This window comes from Trichoderma reesei (assembly GCF_000167675.1).
Source record: "Trichoderma reesei QM6a unplaced genomic scaffold TRIREscaffold_25, whole genome shotgun sequence".
Taxonomy (NCBI): Eukaryota; Fungi; Ascomycota; class Sordariomycetes; order Hypocreales; family Hypocreaceae; genus Trichoderma; species Trichoderma reesei.
Window position 1 is genome coordinate 1 of NW_006711172.1, and position 17951 is coordinate 17951.

Sequence of the window (17951 nt, forward strand, 5' to 3'; positions counted from 1 at the left end):
TTATTCTTTTTCCTCCCTTTTTGAGTTTTATAATTAGGGCCCTTTTTTTAAAAAAAAAAAATAAGAGCTAAAAAAAAAAGAAATTTATTTTTTTTTTTATTTTTTTATTTTTTTTTTTTTTAACTTCCTTAAATTTTATAAAAAAAAAAAAAAAAAAAATTTTTTTTAAAATTTTTATTTTTTTTTTATTAAAAATCAAGCCCCCTTAAAAAATCTTGGTATAAAGATAAATTTTTTTTTTTTTTTAAAAAAAAAAAAATAAGGTTTATAATATTCTTTTATTTTTTTTTTTACAATTAATCTTAAATTATAAAATCCTTTTTTTAAAATTAAATAAGCTTTTTATTTATTAAAAAAAAAAATTTTTAAATATTAAAAAAAATTCCTTTATTTATTTTTTAATAAAGGGTTAATTATACCCTATACCCTTTTTTAAAATCCTTTTATTTTAAAGGTTTAGTTTTAAAAATTTATTTAAACCATAAATATTTTATTAATATTAAATAAAATAAGTTTTAAAATACCTATTAAAAATAAGTTAATTATAAATATTTTATTTTAGTTAAAAAGTTTTTAAAATAAAAGCTAATTTTAAACCTTAGTTTACTTATACTAGGTCTTTTAATAACTAGTACTTACCTTTTTAAAAAATTAATTAAAATATAATATTTACTTAAAATAATTTTTATATAAAATCCTTTTTTCTTAATAATATAGTATTATATATATTAAAATTAAGTATTATTAACTTGGGTTTTATTATTATTTTTTCTTTTCTTTTTTAAGTTTTTTTTAAGGACTTATACTTAAATAACTTATTAAATTAGCAGGTGCTTTTAAAATTAAGCTGCTATAGCTTTAGTAAAGTTAACTTTACTTTAAATTTAAATACTAGTTTTTTAAAGTTAAAGTTACTTTTTTTATTTTTTTTTATAATTTAAGCTAGTTTAATACTTTTTTTAAGTTTACTTAATAAAGGCTAGTAGCTAAAGGTTTAAAACTTAGTATTATATTTATTTATATTATCTTTTATAATAACTAGTTTTTTTTATATCTTTTTTTTTTTAAAGGCTAGCTTTATTTTAATAGCTAATATAGCTATTTTTAATATTTTTAAAAGGTTTATTATAATATCCTTTTTTAAAATCTTTTATAAATACTAGGCTATAGCTTTTAATAATAAAATAGCCTTCTCCTTTATACTTATTTAAGCTAAATATATATTTACTAATACCTTTTTAAATTTTTATAAGTAGTATAATATAATTAAGCAGAAGGCTATAGTTAGGCTTATAATAAGCTTTTACTAAGTTTAACTTTAGCTTTTAATAACTAAGGTATTTATTTTATTATATTTTTTAAAATATATAAAAGTAGTATATATATTAATTATAATTTCTTTTAAGCTAGGCGCTAACTTTTTAAGGTTATAATAAGTTATAAATTTAAAATATGCCTTTTTTTATACTTATAATTATTAATTTAAAAAAGTAAAGCAGTAGCTAAAATAGTATTTTACTTATTTATATATAAAATAAACTAGCTTACTTAATAATATAAAAAGCTATTTATTAATATATATATTTTTAAAATTTATATAAGGTAAAAGGTTTTATAATATATTTTATTTAAAAAATAACTTAAAGTATATATATTTAAAACTTCCCTTAGCTTAAAGCATCTTCTTAAAGTATATAAAAGGCTTTATATATAAGGCCTTAGGCTAGTTTATTAAAGCAGGGCTAGGTTACTTATATAACTAACTGCTATAATACTAACTATTACTTTAGCTATAATATTTAATAAGTATTAGTAATAAAGGCAGTAGTAATTTTAATATTAAAGTTAAGGGTTATACTTATAAAGTTTACTAAAAGCTATAATAAGGTAAAATTAAAAAGCCTAAAGTAAGGCTTATAAAATAGCTTACTACTTTTTAAAAAATAGTAAATAATATTATTAAGTTAAAGCTAAATTCCTTTACTAAAATATAATTAAGGTTTTTCTTAAACCTTTTTTAAATAATATATTTATAAGCTTTTATATAAGCCTTTTTAAATTAAGCTTTTTTTAAATTTTTATATATATAAATTATAGCTTTAGTAATATTAATTATTATTATAAAGGCTTTTATACTTTTAATAAATATAGCTAATTAATTAACTGCTTTTTTTTATAAGGTTTTATTTTTTAAGCTTATAACTATTTATTTAATAAAGTCTTTTAAGTAATAGTCTTTTACTTAAGTTAGTAAAAGGCCTATTAAAGGATAATTTTTACCTTTAGCTTTATAAAAAGCTATATAAGCCTTAGTTAAATATACTTTTAAAAACTTATTTAGCTTTTATTTTAATAAATTATTAAGTTTTATATTAAAGTTAAGTATATATATAAAAGTAAGAAATTAGTTTTTTAATATATTATAAAATATATTTAGGTTTTTTATAATAGTAGTTTTATTTAAGGCTTTATTATTAATTTTTTATAAAAAATTAGTAAAATTTATAAACTTAGCTGCTAAGCTAATAAGGTTTATATTAATATATTTAATTATATAATTAAAAGGGATAGGATTTTTATTATTTAAGAATACTTTTAAGTAATTTAGCTAGTAAAAAATAAAATAGGATTTATTAAATAAGGTTATTATTATAATATATATATACTTTATAGTATTTCTTATATTACTTATATTATTTTAATTATTATCCTTTTTTAGTTTTAAGTAGTATTTTATTTTAGGCTTTAATAAGTTTAAAAGGTTTTATATATTAAACTATATATTAAAATTAGGTTTTAAATTTTAATTTAAAAAAAAGTAAATAAAAAAACTAAAGTTTTTAATTTTTAATTTATTTTATAATAATTATATAATTCCTTTTAATAAGTTTATATTTATAATAAAAGCAGTTATAAATTTAGCTATTAAGTTTAAAGCTATAGTAATTTATAATTTTATTTTTTAATAAGTAAAGGCCTGGCTTTTTAAGCCTAGTTTAAGAGATAAAGGTAATTACTATAATTAGCCTAGCTTAATTAAACTTTTAGGATTTTATAATTTTAATAATAATTTAAAAAGGTTTTTTTATAATAATATATATAATATAGCTTTTATATTAAAAGTATTACCTTTATAAGTTTTAATAAAATAAATAGGTTTTAAAAAGAAGTAAATAAAATAATATATAAGCTTAATAAGTTATATAAGTTAATATATTAAGAGAATATAAGTAATACTTAGCTTTAACTAGCTATATAGCTATATTCTTTACTACTTATAAAATATAAATATATTATAAATAAATTATTTTAAATATAATAAAATACTAATAACCCCCTGTCTTAATTATTATAAAGGAGATGCAGGGGTCTTTAATAAAAAAGAGGTCTTAATAAAATAAAATTAATTAATTAACTAGCTAGTAAGTGTATATATATAGAAGTAAGAGACTGGATCCCTAGGGCCTCTATATAGCTTTTTATTAACCTTCCTTATAGTTACATGACCGACCCCTCTGGAAGGGGCTCTCAGCCTACTGTTCCTGCCGTCCCCTTCACTCACAGAGCAACATAGCTGCGGGAGACATCTTCGGACGGATCGGAAACAAGCAAGCAAAAGGCAAGGCTTGCATGATCTCATCAGTCATCGATGAGATTTGACAGGGCCGCAAAACAGCCTTCATCACATTCACAATCCAGGCGCTTCTATTTATACATTTCGGATTTCAACGGCTCACTCACCTGTACAGTAGTGTAGGAATAACCGAACATCACTTCCACGCAGAGCAGGCTAGCGTCCGCTGTCGGCATGATGATCTTCTCAGCTCAACTCAAAGAAACCGTGAGACGATGTATGTATTACATACTCGTACATCCACAGCCTTGCTGACCGAGAATGCTTCGTCCGGAAACGGCCATAGTGCTCATGACAGCATGGCATGGAAGCTGCCCGAACGTTGAACATGCGCAAGCTTTGAGTTTGGCTTCGGCGGCACCTTGAATACCCAAGTCCAGCCACGTCCACGCCACGTCAGCTCATTGGCTACGGACGAGCCGTAGAAGAGAAGCCGAAGAAGCTCTGAGGAAAACACAAAGAGGGGAGCAACAAGAGCGAAACACGAGCAGCTCGAGTAGCACAGTATTGGCCCGACGGAGTTGTTCCACACTCCCAGTCTTCCCTCTTTAACCGCTACAGTAGGTAGACACCATACTGAGCCGCCCGTAGATTGAATCATGCCTCATCGGCAGGCCGGAAGGGTGAGGACCTGCGCTAGTGTCGAGCAGATCGTGTAAGATCGGCGCCGCCTGGACAAATCTCCATCAATCGTTTGCCGGTCGATGGGGATTCCGATCCGCCAAAAGTGACGCTGTTGACGCTCTCTCAGTCCAACGATCCAGTTGCACCTCAGCTGCATCATCAGTGATCCACCCCAATCGAAGATGCTGCAACGGGTGACAAGGCTGCTGCGTCGTTGACAGCGCAATATGATCGATGAGAGCCACCCCCCGACGAAACGGGCGCAAGGGTGACTGGTTGCGAGGCCCTCGTCCATTGAGGTTCCCCGGTCCTGTTGAGGCGTCCAAGCGCTAGATGAATGATCGATTGAGACATGACGCCTCAACCCATCCTCGGCTGAGAGCTATGGAAATTCCGCCTCGTGTTCGATTTAACCGGAAACCTTCTTTCGCTAGCTGTGTTGCTGCCCGTCGTATATGCAGGTATTGCGCAGATGGCTGACTGGCTGGTGTTGCCTGTATGGAGGTATTCGCATGCACGTCCCGTCCACAGTCTGGCTTCTGATGGAGCGACGTCTCAACATGTGGATTTGGCCCAATGCCCTCGAATTGAGTATGTAGTTGGCTTATATGTATTACCGGAGTCTCCCGTAATGGCGCGTTCCTGAGGCCGTCTTGACAGTGTCGATTGTAACACCCAATCAGCAACCACTCAGCTGCAACGATCGAACCTCAGCTGATCCACGGCAAAGCTATGAGCGCAGCAATTCGCTGTCCCAACGGCAGGGTTGATCGGCCGCGATGTCATACACTGGCCGTCTGACATCACAACGTTGGTTTCACCGCTCGGCCTCCTCCAAGATTCGCGTACACAGGTGGATCGACGCCCACATTTTGGGTTTCGCCAGCTGTTGACGCTATGTGATGGCACGGCTCCGTGGCTTGCCAACTTGCCTACATCGGCCACAGGCAGCAAGTCGATCGACAGGCCGAAGTTCCTCAAGCCATTGGCCGTAATGGCATCTTGGCCTGGTCAGCGATTATATGAACCCCGACGACCACCCGGCTCTCCGAGCACTGCTCGTTACTGTTGTCTCAACACTTCAAAGGGCAGCCGGACAATCGTTTCTTGCAGATATAGCAAGTCTCTCGTTCTAACACAAAGATAACCTTCTCTCAAACGGTTAGCATCCCCCCCTTAGAATAACTCATAATCATCAAGACTCACAGCTGACAGTCCCCCAACAGCCATCATGCAGCCTTCCATTCTTCTCGCCCTTCTGGGGTCGACAATGGTCGATGCCCTTGCCCCTCGTGCTGACGCAGGAAACTGTGCCTCATCGTATAATGGACAGTTCCAGGTCACTGCCTCCAAGATCAACAAGCGAGACATTGAAGTCAGTTCCATGCCAGCCGATGATGCCTTCCTCCCAAATGGTCGTATCATGCTAACATGTCCTATAGAAGCGAGACTGCAGCAACCCGAACGCCTTGCTGCTGACGCTCAACAACGGCATCCTGAAGGATGCCCAGGGCCGCACCGGTTATATCGCATCCAACGACCAGTGGCAGTTCGACAACCCCCCTCAGGCAAATGCTCTCGTGACAAGTGGCTTCTCCGCTTGCGACAACGGCGCGCTGGGGCTCAAGGGCTCAACCACCTTCTGGCAATGCCTCTCAGGCAACTTCTATAACCTGTATGACCGCAACTGGGCACCCCAGTGCCAGCCGGTAGAGCTTGTTATCCTGCCTTGCGGTGGTGGCAGCGCTGGACACAGCAACAAGGGCAGCGAGGCGGGCAGTGACGATAAGGGCGTCAACCAGGCTGTGACTGCCATCCCCGATGGCCAGCCGCAAGCCCCCGTCTCTCAGGGAGGTGATGGTCAGCCTCAGGTTCCTCCTGTCACTCAGATCAGTGATGGTCAACCTCAAGTCCCAACGGGATCACCTGCTCCTCCTGTCACCCAGATCAGTGATGGTCAGCCTCAGGTTCCAACGGGATCACCTGCTCCTCCCGTTACCCAGATCAGCGACGGTCAACCTCAGGTCCCAACCGGGTCTCCTCAGCCGCCTGTCGCTCCCCCCGTCACTCAGATTAGTGATGGACAGCCCCAGGCTCCCACAGGCACAGGATCGCCAGTGGTCCCCCCTGTCGGTACTGGTACCGGTGTTCCCACGAGCCCTCCCTTCTCGCCCACTCAGCCTCCTATCAGCGGTAGCTCCAAGGTTCTTCCCGGCCTTTCAGTTGCCGTTGCCGTTGCGCTGCTTGGTATGGTTGCCTTGTAAAGAGGAGATCAAGCGGCTGAGGCGTTAGTTGGCTCGACGCGTTGCTTCCTGATTTTGTTTGCTGGGGAGGCCATCCCTGGCTAAAGACTTTAGACACAAATGAAAGACTGTCGAAACATGATTGGCATTATCGTTTTGTGCCCATCTCCACTGTCTTCGATGCATTGTTGACCTTGATATTTGGTGGTGTTGCAATCTGGCAGTCTTGTAATGCTGTGGAAAACGGAGGGCGAGGTTTCGCTAGGAGGGAAAGACGCCTTCTACGATGTTCGTTTTGATCACGAGAACACGGACGTGCTTCGGGATGGATTATGAGGTGTATGAACATGGTCAATCAGTGTCGTCCGGACTTGGTGAGTAGAGAGACCTTGGCAACGAAGGGTGAGATGGAGCAGCTCATTGCTGCTGGTGTTTGCTTTGCTTCAAGTTGAGATAATGGGTGGTAATTCAATTGAACCAGAGCTTTTTCTTTTCTCTATTTTAGAGACCTCGGATCGTGACTGAGATGGCGATGAAACCATATCGACGACCTTTCGAAGGCTAGTTAGTTGAAGCGAGAAGAATGTCTGGATCGTGACGCAAGTCGAGTTTGAAGAGAAGTCGTCATTGAAGCTTACGTAATCGCACCTGTCGTTGCACCTTCCGCACTTGCGCCGTGCTGCCACGCATTTCTGCCTCGTTCACGATTTTGACACGCGACAATCTTCATCACTCTTTTCCACAGCAAATCCACCAGATCACAATGTCGGAATACTGGAAATCTACGCCCAAATACTGGTGCAAGCACTGCTCAGTCTACGTCCGCGACACGAAGCTCGAGCGCGCAAACCACGAGGCGACAGCAAAGCATCAGGGCGCCCTGAAGCGCTCGCTGCGAGACCTGCACCGCAACCACGAGAGGGAAGAGCGGGAGAAGGAGAGGGCGCGAAGAGAGATCAACAGGCTCAATGGCGTCGTTGGCGGATCGTCGTCCAGCTCGTCAGCCGCGACGGCCAGGACGGCAGCACCGACAGAAGCTCAGCTCAAGTCTCAGCGGGAGCAGCTGGCTGCGCTGGGGGTTGCGATTCCGACTGATATCCGACCCGAAATGGCCATGCCGGGCGAGTGGACGGTTACAAAGACGACTATAATCGAAGACAGACCAGAAGCGGACGGCGAAACTTCGATCGAGGCCCGGGCAACAGGCGTCAGGAAGCGCGAAGAGACGGACGAGCAGAAGGAGGAGGAGGAAGCCATGCGAGGACTCTTCAAGAAGCCAAGGCGATGGGGCCGCGACTCCAAGACGATGCCGGACGACGAAGACCAGGATCTAGACGCGCTGCTGAGCAACGCGGTGCCGTTGAAGACGGAAACCAAGAGGGAAGAAGACGCAGTGAAGAAGGAGGAAGATGCTGACGATGGCGACTCTACAAAAGTGAAGATTTTGAAGGAAGAGGACGTTTCTATCAAATCAGACCCCGACGCTGAGTTGCATGGCAAGGAGCCGGCTGTTGATCGAGAACCAGTTGTCAAGGCGGAAGAGACAGGAGAGTCGAGCGGCATCACGCCAGTGGTTTTCAAGAAGCGCAAACCAAAGGGCATCCGCAGCAAGTGAGCAGCGTCGACACTTGTCTGTATCCCATTCCAGAGTCTGAAGTCATCAAGCAACCAAAATCAATTCGGCGTCTTTTTACCGAACCCAACCACCCTGCGAAAAGGCTGCGAATGCCCTTTTTCTCAATTACTTCCGTTTGAGGCAGCAAGGGGAATAGCTACCTAGTGCAGGTCGATTGCTAGCTGATTAATCGCACGGCCTTGAATCCCGATGGGTTTCAACCAGGATCACAGCGCTTTGCAGGTTTACATGCCGAGATAGCCGCTTGATGGCCCTCCCAGGGCCGGGATTGGGCAGTGGGTAGGATCTCAGGATACCATCTCGGTGGTTCCTTATCCGCTGGCAGTTTTACCTAACCCACGCCGACGGAGGAAGAGTTGCTCAGTCGCAAAACCGACGAGAGTCCCCATCTTGATGCTTGAGTAAGCAGCGAGTCTTCTAGAAGTCGCGATAAAAACCTGTTGCGCAAAGCAGCCGGGCGTCGGGTTTTTAGGCTGAGGACAAGGGACAGGAGCCCCGAATCGCTCACTCATTTGCCAGCTTAATTCCCTACTCTTGACTCTTAGACCCCGCCATCACGGAGCTCGAGAATTGCGTCACGACATCTCGTGTATAGATTAAATTGATTGCCATTTCTCCGCTGCTGCTACCCCACCAAGCAGCTCAGGAACCTTTGCGACAGCTTCAAATACCTTGACAAGTCCCGCAATTTTGTCCACCTCTCTATCGCACTCAAAACAGTTTCCTCTTCTTCATACTAGCAATCTTCAATTCCATTGAAAGTATCGTTGAATTGAGCAAAGATGGCTTCTAACCCTCCTGCCAAATGTTGCGTTGTCGGCACCCTTCATGAGTAAGTCTTGGCTTTTGATTTTCTTTTCTCTTGGCTCTCTATCAGATCTCATCTGTACGGATAGCTCAACCCCGGTCCGTCAGAGCGCCTCTCTCATTACTTGCATATCAACTCGCCCCGCGTAGAGAGAGAGAGAGAGAGAGGCAGTGAACAGATTGGGATACACCACAACTCGCAGATTAATGCAAAGATGAACGCGATGTCAATTCTTTCAAACCTCTGCTAACCCTTTCTCTAGGGGTGAGCCCAAGGGCAAGGACATCAAGATCGACGGCAACATTGACGCCTACCTGGCCACTCCCCCCGCCGACAAGGCTCGCGAGGGCAAGGGCATCCTCTTCGTCCCCGATGTCATTGGCATCTGGCAGAACAGCAAGCTGCTGGCCGACAATTTTGCCGCCCAGGGCTACACCGTCCTGATGCCCGACATCTTCAACGGCGACGCCCTCAGCCTGAACCGGCCGGGCGACTTTGACTTTGGGGCCTGGATGACCAAGGGATCGACTGGCGACAACCCGCACACCCCCGAGGCCGTTGACCCCATCATCATCAAGGGCATCAAGGCGCTGCGTGATTTGGGCATCAAGAAGATTGGTGCCGTTGGCTACTGCTTTGGCGCAAAGGTAAGCGCGTCCGCTCATGAATTAGAGGAATATCATTACTGAAGCATGTATGTCTGCAGTACGTCGTCCGCCACTACAAGGACGGAATCGAAGTCGGCTACGTGGCGCACCCGACCATGGTGGACGAGGACGAGCTGGCTGCCATCACCGGCCCTCTGTCCATCGCCGCCGCCCAGACGGACACCATCTTCCCTGCGGAGAAGCGCCACAAGTCGGAGGAGATTCTGATCAAGACGGGCCAGCCCTTCCAGATCAACCTGTACTCACACGTTGTGCACGGCTTTGCGGTGCGCTGCGACGTCAAGGTCAAGGCGGAGAAGTTTGCCAAGGAGCAGGCCTTTTTGCAGGCTGTGACTTGGTTCGAGGAGCACCTGTAAAGGGGCGAATGATGGGGAAGAGCAGAAAAGTTCTTTGCGAGCGGTCGGTTACTGTAATTTCACATATATTGCAACAATACCACTGAAGTTTACGTCTGCTTTCTTGGTGTCATCATGGGCTGTGTGCGTTGAGTGCTGCATACATGTACAGTAGGCCATCAAGGTGTCACCAGACGGAATCTGATATTGTTTGCAGCCCTTGTTTTCCACATCAAGATATACCTCTTAGAGCTGTTCTCCTATATATAACCTTAATCGAGCATTTTTCTTATGAGAGGCATCATTACATCATCTTGGAAACTTCAACATTGAAGCCATCTACAACATGCTCGTCTCCTGCATTTACGCATTCAGCGGCTCACGTCACGCCCAAGCCCGCAATTCAGCGCCTGGACCTCCTGTGGCAGCAGCCCCCACAGCGCCTCAACGCCCCTGCCCGCCAGCCACTTTTGGCCACATGCACCTCAACTTTCCAACGTCCAACGTCCGTCATCCACCTCTCGATTCTCAACAACCTCGCATGGCCAGAGAGAGTGCACGCCTGTCTATCTCTCTCCAGCCTTTCGCCCTGCAACTCTGGCTGCTATGCTTATATGGATGCGACACGTCTCGAACATCATCATCAGCAGCAGCATGATCAACTAAGTCCTCCGCCGGGATGGCAGTGACCACGGACCCAATGAGCCCGATGGCCTCGTCCACCAGCCTGGCCGGGCATCACGAGGCATGGGGAGATGAGAACACGCCTCCCTTTGTTGACGAAGATGGGAGCAAAGGGGTCAATGGGGGCAGCGGGCATGGGAACATCAATGGACACACAAACGGGAGCGGCAGCGAGCATGAACATGGAACTGGCCACCGACATGGCCTGTCAAACGGAAGCGCAAATACCAGCGGCAATGCGTCCAGCAATGGCAACGGCAGTAGCAATAAGAACCCTCCCTCCGTTAGCCAGAGATCAAGTTCGAGCAGCCGCCGGCAGAAGGACGACACGCACCGGCAGCGCAGCAACAGCAGCACCATCGGACGAGCCCCAAGCAACGACAACGTTCCCAAGCTGACGGCCGCCGAGATCCAGCAGCTGACCAACGAGCCCAAGTCGCTGCCCATCGCTTCAGTACCAGATTCTCTGAGCAACAACGCCATTGACGAGCGAGAGGCGATCCGACAGGCGCTGATGAAGCCCTCCGACTTGCAGCGCACAGACGAGGCATTCCCCTATGCCAATGGCATCGCGACGTTGCCCAGAGAAGCCCGCACGCCCATGCGCCGCTCCGTGTCCGCGTCTCGAACGGTCTCGACACCGCCGACGAGCCGTGGCGGCCAAATGCTGCCTCCCCCGTCTCCCCGGCGGCTGTCCTTTGCACCAACACGGCCGCAGGGGCTGAACCTCGACGGCGCAAACGGGACTGCCACACCATCGCCGTCCATCGTGACCGGCTCTCCGGCCTTTGCGACGCAGCAGCCCGTCCAGCCTCCCAGCTCCGGCGCTCGCCCTCCCTCTCCGATTCCGCCCATCATCCCGCTTCCGCCCATGTCGATTCCCACCCATCTCCAGCTGGAACTGGCACAGCAGCGTCCCAGCCCGCTCTATATCCACCAGTCCTATACTAACGACATTCCATACGAGTCACACGCCGTCAAGTTCGAGCGTCTCAAGAATGTCCTCTTGATACCCCCCTTCCTGGAGCGCACGCTCTACTTCGGCGCTCTCGCATGCCTGGACGCCTGGCTGTACACATTCACCATCCTCCCCATCCGCTTCACCATGGCCCTGACTGTGCTGGTGCGGTGGTGGATCTACGTCATCTTTAAGGAAGTCAAGTGGCTGGTTGGCTTTGTCTGGTACGGCCTCGGCAGATTATGGAAACGAGCGCGGGCAGTTCGTGGCCGCAGAATGAGCGACGTCTCCGACAGCGGCCGATCACGCAGCTGCAGCAGGGCCAGCGAAGCCTCTGTCGACGGCACATCGCCTGGCGTCCGTCACCGGCCAAACGGCGTCCGGGCAGACTCTCGGGTTCGGGCCGGCGGCGATGCCACTACGCCTAAGACGCCGTCACTTCCGGCCCGACGCCCTGGACCCAAGTCCGGCTCGTTCCGCCATCGACGCACCAAGTCGATGCCGTCCAACCTCTCGACGTTCCACAAGGCCGACCTACTACAGGGTGCCGTCATCATATGCAGTTCGCTGGTGCTGATGAAGCTGGACGCCAGCAGGATGTACCACCTGATTCGCGCACAGTCGGCCATCAAACTGTACGTCGTGTACAACATCCTTGAAGTCGGAGACAAGCTGCTCTCTGCACTGGGCCAGGACATCCTCGAGTGTCTGTTCAGCTCTGAAACGCTATCACGCAATTCATCCGGCCGATCCAAGGTCCTGCTGCCCCTGGGCATGTTTGTGCTCGCCTTGATATACTGCGTCCTTCATTCCGTCGCTCTGTACTACCAGGTCATCACCCTCAACGTGGCCGTCAATTCATACTCCAACGCCCTCCTTACCCTCCTCCTGTCTAACCAGTTTGTCGAGATCAAAAGCACAGTCTTCAAGCGCTTTGAAAAGGACAGCCTGTTCCAGCTGACCTGCGCGGACATTGTCGAGCGCTTCCACCTCTGGATCATGCTGCTCATCATCGGCATGCGCAACATCGTCGAGGTTGGCGGCCTATCTGTGCCGGGCGCCGGTATGAACGACGATCCCACAAAGGCCGCGCCTATGCACTCGCCCAGCATCCTCCCGCACAGCTTCACCGTTCTGCCGTCCTGGGTCATGTCGGGAGAGGTGCTGTCGCCATTCCTCATTGTCGTTGGGAGTGAGATGCTCGTGGACACGATCAAGCATGCGTACGTGACCAAGTTCAACAACATGAAGCCCAAGTTCTACAGCAGGATCCTCGACATTTTGTGCAAGGACTACTACACCAATGTGAGTTTTCACTTGTCTTTCAAGCCCTCTTGATAACGATCTTTATATCAGCTAACAAAACTTGGCAAGGCCTTTACAACTCCCGCCCTCACCAGAAGACTCGGGCTCGCCGTCATCCCCTTATCCTGCCTCTTCATCCGCGCCTCCATCCAGACATACCACATGCTCCTCTCCGCCCACGTCCCCATGCCGCTCCCCATATCCACGCAGACCTCCCTCACGGAAGCCTCGGCGACGCCCTCGTCGCCCGCCATGATTGCCGCCCTCAACCGCTTCGACTCCCTCATCCGCGACTCCCTTGGCCGCGCCACCTACGGCTACCCTTACGATCACCCTCTTAATTCCCGTCCATGGTATAAATGGACTTCAGACGACGTCATTGCAGCCGTGACCATGGTCGTCGTATTCTTCATCATCTTCCTCGTCCTCCTCATCATAAAACTCCTCCTAGGCATGATCCTGCTCAAGTACGCACGGAACCGCTACGCAAAGATGAAGCAGAAGGAAGCCCTCGTTGCGGCAGGCAAGGCCGAGGTAGACAGCTACAAGGCCAACGGCGTGCGGGTCGGAGGCTTTGGTGAGGTGGAAGTCACAGAGGACAAGAGGCGGTGGATCAATGCCGATCCGAGCGAGGGGCTGAAGAAGAGGAAGAAGGGGGAGGAGAAAGCGACTGACGAGGGGGATTATCAAGGGGTGTTTCGGTATGATATGGTTGAGAAGAGGATTTGGTAGGGGATATGGGAGTGTATCCTGTCTGTACGGGAATACTGCCGTTACAGAAAGTTAAATAGCATTGAAAATTAATGGATCACAAGCATCAAACAGTCAGTTAGTCTGTCAAAGAGTTAAGCACATCACAATTGCACAGAAGCGTTTCGAAATACTATCCTGTTTCGACCCATCAGGGGATTCGCAAGCCCCAACAGAAATGTATATATATATAGATAAAATATGTGGACTGATAGATAATCTATGTTGCTTCGAAGCCAGTCCGTTCTATGTGAAAACGCTCCCAATTCTCAATTTTTATCAAATAAGCCTCCCTTGGTTTACCCTCATTCCCATCCATTTTCGTTCTTTAGTGATATGTGCAACTCATCAAAAGGGGTATAGTGTACGTCATGTCCTCATGTCTTCATCGTCTAGATGCCAACCGACTTTTACGGTCGACATCTGTTCTCGGCATCTTTTAATCGAAACAACTTCCCGCTTTACTGAGAAGCACTGGCCAGCTGCAGCAGGTTGGGGTGGTTGGCAAACAGCTCCGGCTTGGCTCCGTAGAGGGCCTGCACGGTGCGGCTCAGGAGCTGGCGCGTCTCGGGCTCGAGCTGCTCCTGAGGGGGTGACAGGACCTTCTCGAAGATGCCCAGCAGCTGAGGGGTCAGCTGCTGGACGGTCTCGTTGTTTTGATCGTCTGCAGGATGATTAGTACTTGTGAAGCCCAACTGAACGCTTCAGACAAGGATTACTTACAGAGGGCGTGAATGCACTGGTAGATGGGCTCGTTCTCCTCGTACTCCTCCTGCAGAGGCAGGTTGCTGACAATGGCAGGGAGAGCCTGAGCAACGAAGCCGGCGTCGGCATGCTTGATCATCATGCGCGACAGGGCTCCAGCAACGTTATCCGTAATACGCATCTCCTGGATGGCCAGCATGGGCTCGAGCTTCTCCCACAGCTGGGGGTAGATAGGCACCGTCTTGCCGGTGTCGGAGGAGTGATAGACCAGCAGACCGACAGCGTAGGCGGCGTTGGACTTGGTCAGGGCGTCGGGGTCCGAGAGACGTCGCATCAAGGCCTGGCCAATAGACTCGGTGTAGGGGGTGATAGCCTCGCCGGTGTACTTGATGACCTCGGCAATGGTGCCAATGGCGGTTGAGCGCTGCAGATCCTCGGTGGAGCTCGCCATCTTGTAGATGGCCTTCTCGAAGATCTTCCACAGCTCGCCAAAGTCGCGGCCCAGAGCAGCAGCAAGGCCGACAACGACATCCAGAGCGGTGTCAATCGCCAGCCAGTCGTACTCAGAGGAACCGGCGTCCTCAACCTCCTGCTCCTCGTCCTCGTCGCCGAGATCCAGCTGGCAAGGGTGAGAGCGGGTGATGAGAAGGGTGACCACGGAGACAATCTCCTGCAGCATGCCATCCTTGGAGGCCAGAACGGCAGGACCGCAAGCCTTGAGGGTAGCGGCAACGTTGCGGTTAATGTCAGTGACAACAGACCTGGTTTGCTTGGTTAGCAAAGCCCATCGAAACTTGAGACGATGATAACAGTGTAGAGAGGATGATTGCAGATCAGAAGTAGATTACACGCGTTCTCAGCAATTGCATTTGCATCTGAGTGAGCTGGGTATAACGCAATGTTGTCATCATGCAAAGGTGGGGAATAGTCAACAGAGAGACAAGACAAAAGAGATCAACATACCGGTCGCTATCGTTGGCCCAGATAGTCATGGTAGACTCGTGAAGAGTCTGGCCAATCTTGACAATGGAGGCCGGGGGAGCAGGAGTGGGAGGGAGACCTGCCTGCCACTTAACGCCAGCACTCTCCTCCCAGACCTGGAAGACGCGAGCATACATGCGCCAGAGGGTGGAGATGGCAGTCTTGCGGCAGCCCTCGTAGTCGTGGTCAGTGAAGGGCACGACCTTCTCGATGGTCTTCTCGACATAAGTCTCGAGGTTGTTCATGTTGCAAGAGTTGGAAATGACGTCGCCGAGGACGTCAAGGGCAATCTCCTGCTCCATGGCAACGGCGGTGGTGCCGCCAGCGAGGTCGGCAAGATCCTCAATGTCATCCCAGTCATCCTCACCCTCGCCGATATCAACGTCCTCGGCGTTGGGGGTCTTGACCTTGATACGCTTGCCGCCGACAATGAGGTGGCCGTCCTCGAGCTGGCTGGGGTCAATGCCGGGAATGTCCAGCTCCTCGTCTTCCAGCTCAAGGGAAGAGAAGATGCCCTTGAAGACACCGTCGAGGAAGTGCTCGAACTGCTCGTGGTAGACCTTGGACAGGTTAGACCAGAGGATGAAGCTCGTCTCCTTGAGTCTGGGGTTGTCCAGGCTGAGGGCTTCCTCGCTGGCCTTCATGAGGTCCATGACGTAGGGCTGGAAGGCCTCAGGGCCAACAGCCAGGGCAATGCGACCCAGACTGTCGCAGGTGGAGCTTCTCAGGTTCATGGCGTCCTCGCTGTCCTTGATCATGACAAACTTGCCGAGGGACTTCATGACGTTCTCGAAGTAGGGCTGGAAGTCCTTCTCCATGGAGGCGGCAATGGCACCGAGGGCAGAGGCAGCGGCGGCCTTGACGCCATAGTCATCGTGGTCAAGCAGCTTGACCATAGGGCCGATAAGCGTAGGGCCGTACTGAGCCATGATCTTTGTGTCAATGCCGTCGCCAAAGGTGTCGAGAGCACCGCAGGCGCAGCGGATGATGCTGATGTTGGTCTTGTCAGAAGGACCCTGCGAGGCAGACTCGAGGTTCTTCAAGACAGCCTCGATGATCTGCTGGTGGTGGGAAGCCATCTCATCGGCCATCTCCTCGGCGAGGTGAATGAGGCCAACAAGGGCGGCGTGTCGGACCTTGAGCTCGGGGTCACACAGCAGGTTGATGATGGTGGGGAGGAGAGGCTGGAGCTGGGTAGAGATGAAGTCAGGAGCACCCTCGGCAGCGTTGCCGAGAGCCAGCATGGCGGCCATGCGGTAGCGGGGGTCCTGGTGGGTGGCGAAGATGGGGAACTGCTCAAGCAGAGGCACAATGACCTGGCGAGGAGGCAGCTCGTTGGCCAGCTGGTCAATCAGGCTGATGGCGACTCTGGCGGGCGACATGTCCTCCTCGTCATCAGAGTCGAGGTCGATGACGATGTGCATGGCCTTGACCATGAGCTCGGCGCCAACATCCTTCATGGCCTGAATCTTCATGCGGCGGAAAGAAACGGTCTGGATGAGGAAGCCAAGAGCCTGCGAACGAGGGTCGTCCTCAGCGTTGGTGTTGCCGGCCAGCTCAATCATGAACATGAGCAAGTCGCGCAGGTGAAGGGCCAGAAGGGCAGAGTCGTAGGCAATGAAGGAGTGGAACACGTCGAAAACAGTGCCATAGCTCTCCTCGTCGCCAGCCTCAACGGTAGCCTTGAGGATGTTGACCAGGCTGGGGACGAAGCCCTGCATGGTCTTGAGGGCCTGGGGGTCCTCCTCGGGGTCAACGAGCATGAGGATGGCACCAATGGCGCGGACAATGTTCATGCGGACCTCCTTGCTGTCGTCGTTGATGCGCGACTGGAACAGCTGGAGGAGCTGATCGGTGTGGTCGCTGAAGTGCGAAGGGTCATCCTCGAGCATGGCATAGAGGACGAAAGAGCCAACCTCACGGTGCACAACGTTGTCGCTGGTGTTGAGGGGCAGCAGCTGCTTCAGGAAGTCCTCGCCATCGCCAGACTCCATGTCCTCGCCGACGATGCCAGCAACCAGGCGCGCCAGAGAGTGGCGGTTGGGAGCGGACGTCTCCTTCAGGGTGCCCTCGAGCAGGTGCGAGCGCACAAGAGGCTTCTGGTCCTGAGAGGTGGCGCTCCAGAACTTGGAGACGAGGCGCAGGGCCTGGACGGAGGCCAGCTGGCGAATGGCACTGTCTCCATGTGTAAGGGCGATCTCGATGAGCGCCAGAAGGGACTCGGGCTTGGAGTAGTAGTTCTTCTGGAGATCGGCCGTGACGGCCTTGACCTGTTCCGTGTTGGCTGTCGAGGGCAGATGTTAGCAGACGGTCTTTCGTGAAGGTGATTTGATAGAACACTACTTCTATCCTTCCTTCATCTTGCTCGAGCTTCATCTCTTCAACCGTGTGCGCGCGCGTCCACGAGAAGAAGAAGAAGAGGAAAAGTTCTCGCGATAACGCGAGAGAGAACAAGGCAGAGGAGAGGAGGAAGAGATAAGAAAGAAGCAACGAGGGACAGAGCGACTTACGAACTTGGCTGGCCTGCAGCAGCTGAGCGAGCTTTTCCTTGTCCATCTTGACGATTCGCTTGGAAGCAGCGCGACCAAGAGAAATGCAAAAGATGGAGGAAAGAGAGAAA

The 17951-nt window shown here is 48.0% G+C and overlaps 5 protein-coding genes across 5 annotated transcripts; 4 read left to right on the plus strand and 1 right to left on the minus strand.

Moving 5' to 3' along the window:
* Positions 1 to 5352: 5352 nt before the first annotated feature.
* On the plus strand, positions 5353 to 6522 carry TRIREDRAFT_123659 (cell wall protein; the record flags this gene model as incomplete). Its single annotated transcript, XM_006968633.1, has 3 exons — positions 5353 to 5419; positions 5485 to 5633; positions 5701 to 6522. Exons 2-3 carry the CDS (start codon positions 5490 to 5492, stop codon positions 6520 to 6522), a joined length of 966 nt encoding a protein of 321 aa, XP_006968695.1. The 5' UTR covers positions 5353 to 5419; positions 5485 to 5489.
* A 742-nt stretch (positions 6523 to 7264) lies between these two features.
* On the plus strand, positions 7265 to 8116 carry TRIREDRAFT_68647 (uncharacterized protein; the record flags this gene model as incomplete). Its single annotated transcript, XM_006968634.1, has 1 exon — positions 7265 to 8116. One exon carries the CDS (start codon positions 7265 to 7267, stop codon positions 8114 to 8116), a length of 852 nt encoding a protein of 283 aa, XP_006968696.1.
* A 757-nt stretch (positions 8117 to 8873) lies between these two features.
* TRIREDRAFT_51686 (uncharacterized protein) lies at positions 8874 to 10025 on the plus strand. Its single transcript, XM_006968635.1, has 3 exons — positions 8874 to 8969; positions 9208 to 9592; positions 9652 to 10025. The coding sequence occupies exons 1-3, from the start codon at positions 8920 to 8922 to the stop codon at positions 9967 to 9969; spliced, it is 753 nt and encodes a 250-aa protein (XP_006968697.1). The 5' UTR covers positions 8874 to 8919; the 3' UTR covers positions 9970 to 10025.
* A 950-nt stretch (positions 10026 to 10975) lies between these two features.
* Positions 10976 to 13627, plus strand: TRIREDRAFT_68430 (uncharacterized protein; the record flags this gene model as incomplete). Its single annotated transcript, XM_006968636.1, has 2 exons — positions 10976 to 12895; positions 12965 to 13627. Coding segments are annotated over 2 exons (2583 nt in total), but the record flags the coding sequence as incomplete, so codon positions are not given.
* Positions 13628 to 13789: 162 nt separating this feature from the next.
* TRIREDRAFT_23193 (uncharacterized protein) lies at positions 13790 to 17887 on the minus strand (the record flags this gene model as incomplete). Its single annotated transcript, XM_006968625.1, has 4 exons — positions 13790 to 14309; positions 14369 to 15111; positions 15314 to 17615; positions 17830 to 17887. The coding sequence occupies 4 exons, from the start codon at positions 17885 to 17887 to the stop codon at positions 14107 to 14109; spliced, it is 3306 nt and encodes a 1101-aa protein (XP_006968687.1). The 3' UTR covers positions 13790 to 14106.
* Between the last annotated feature and the right edge of the window lie 64 nt (positions 17888 to 17951).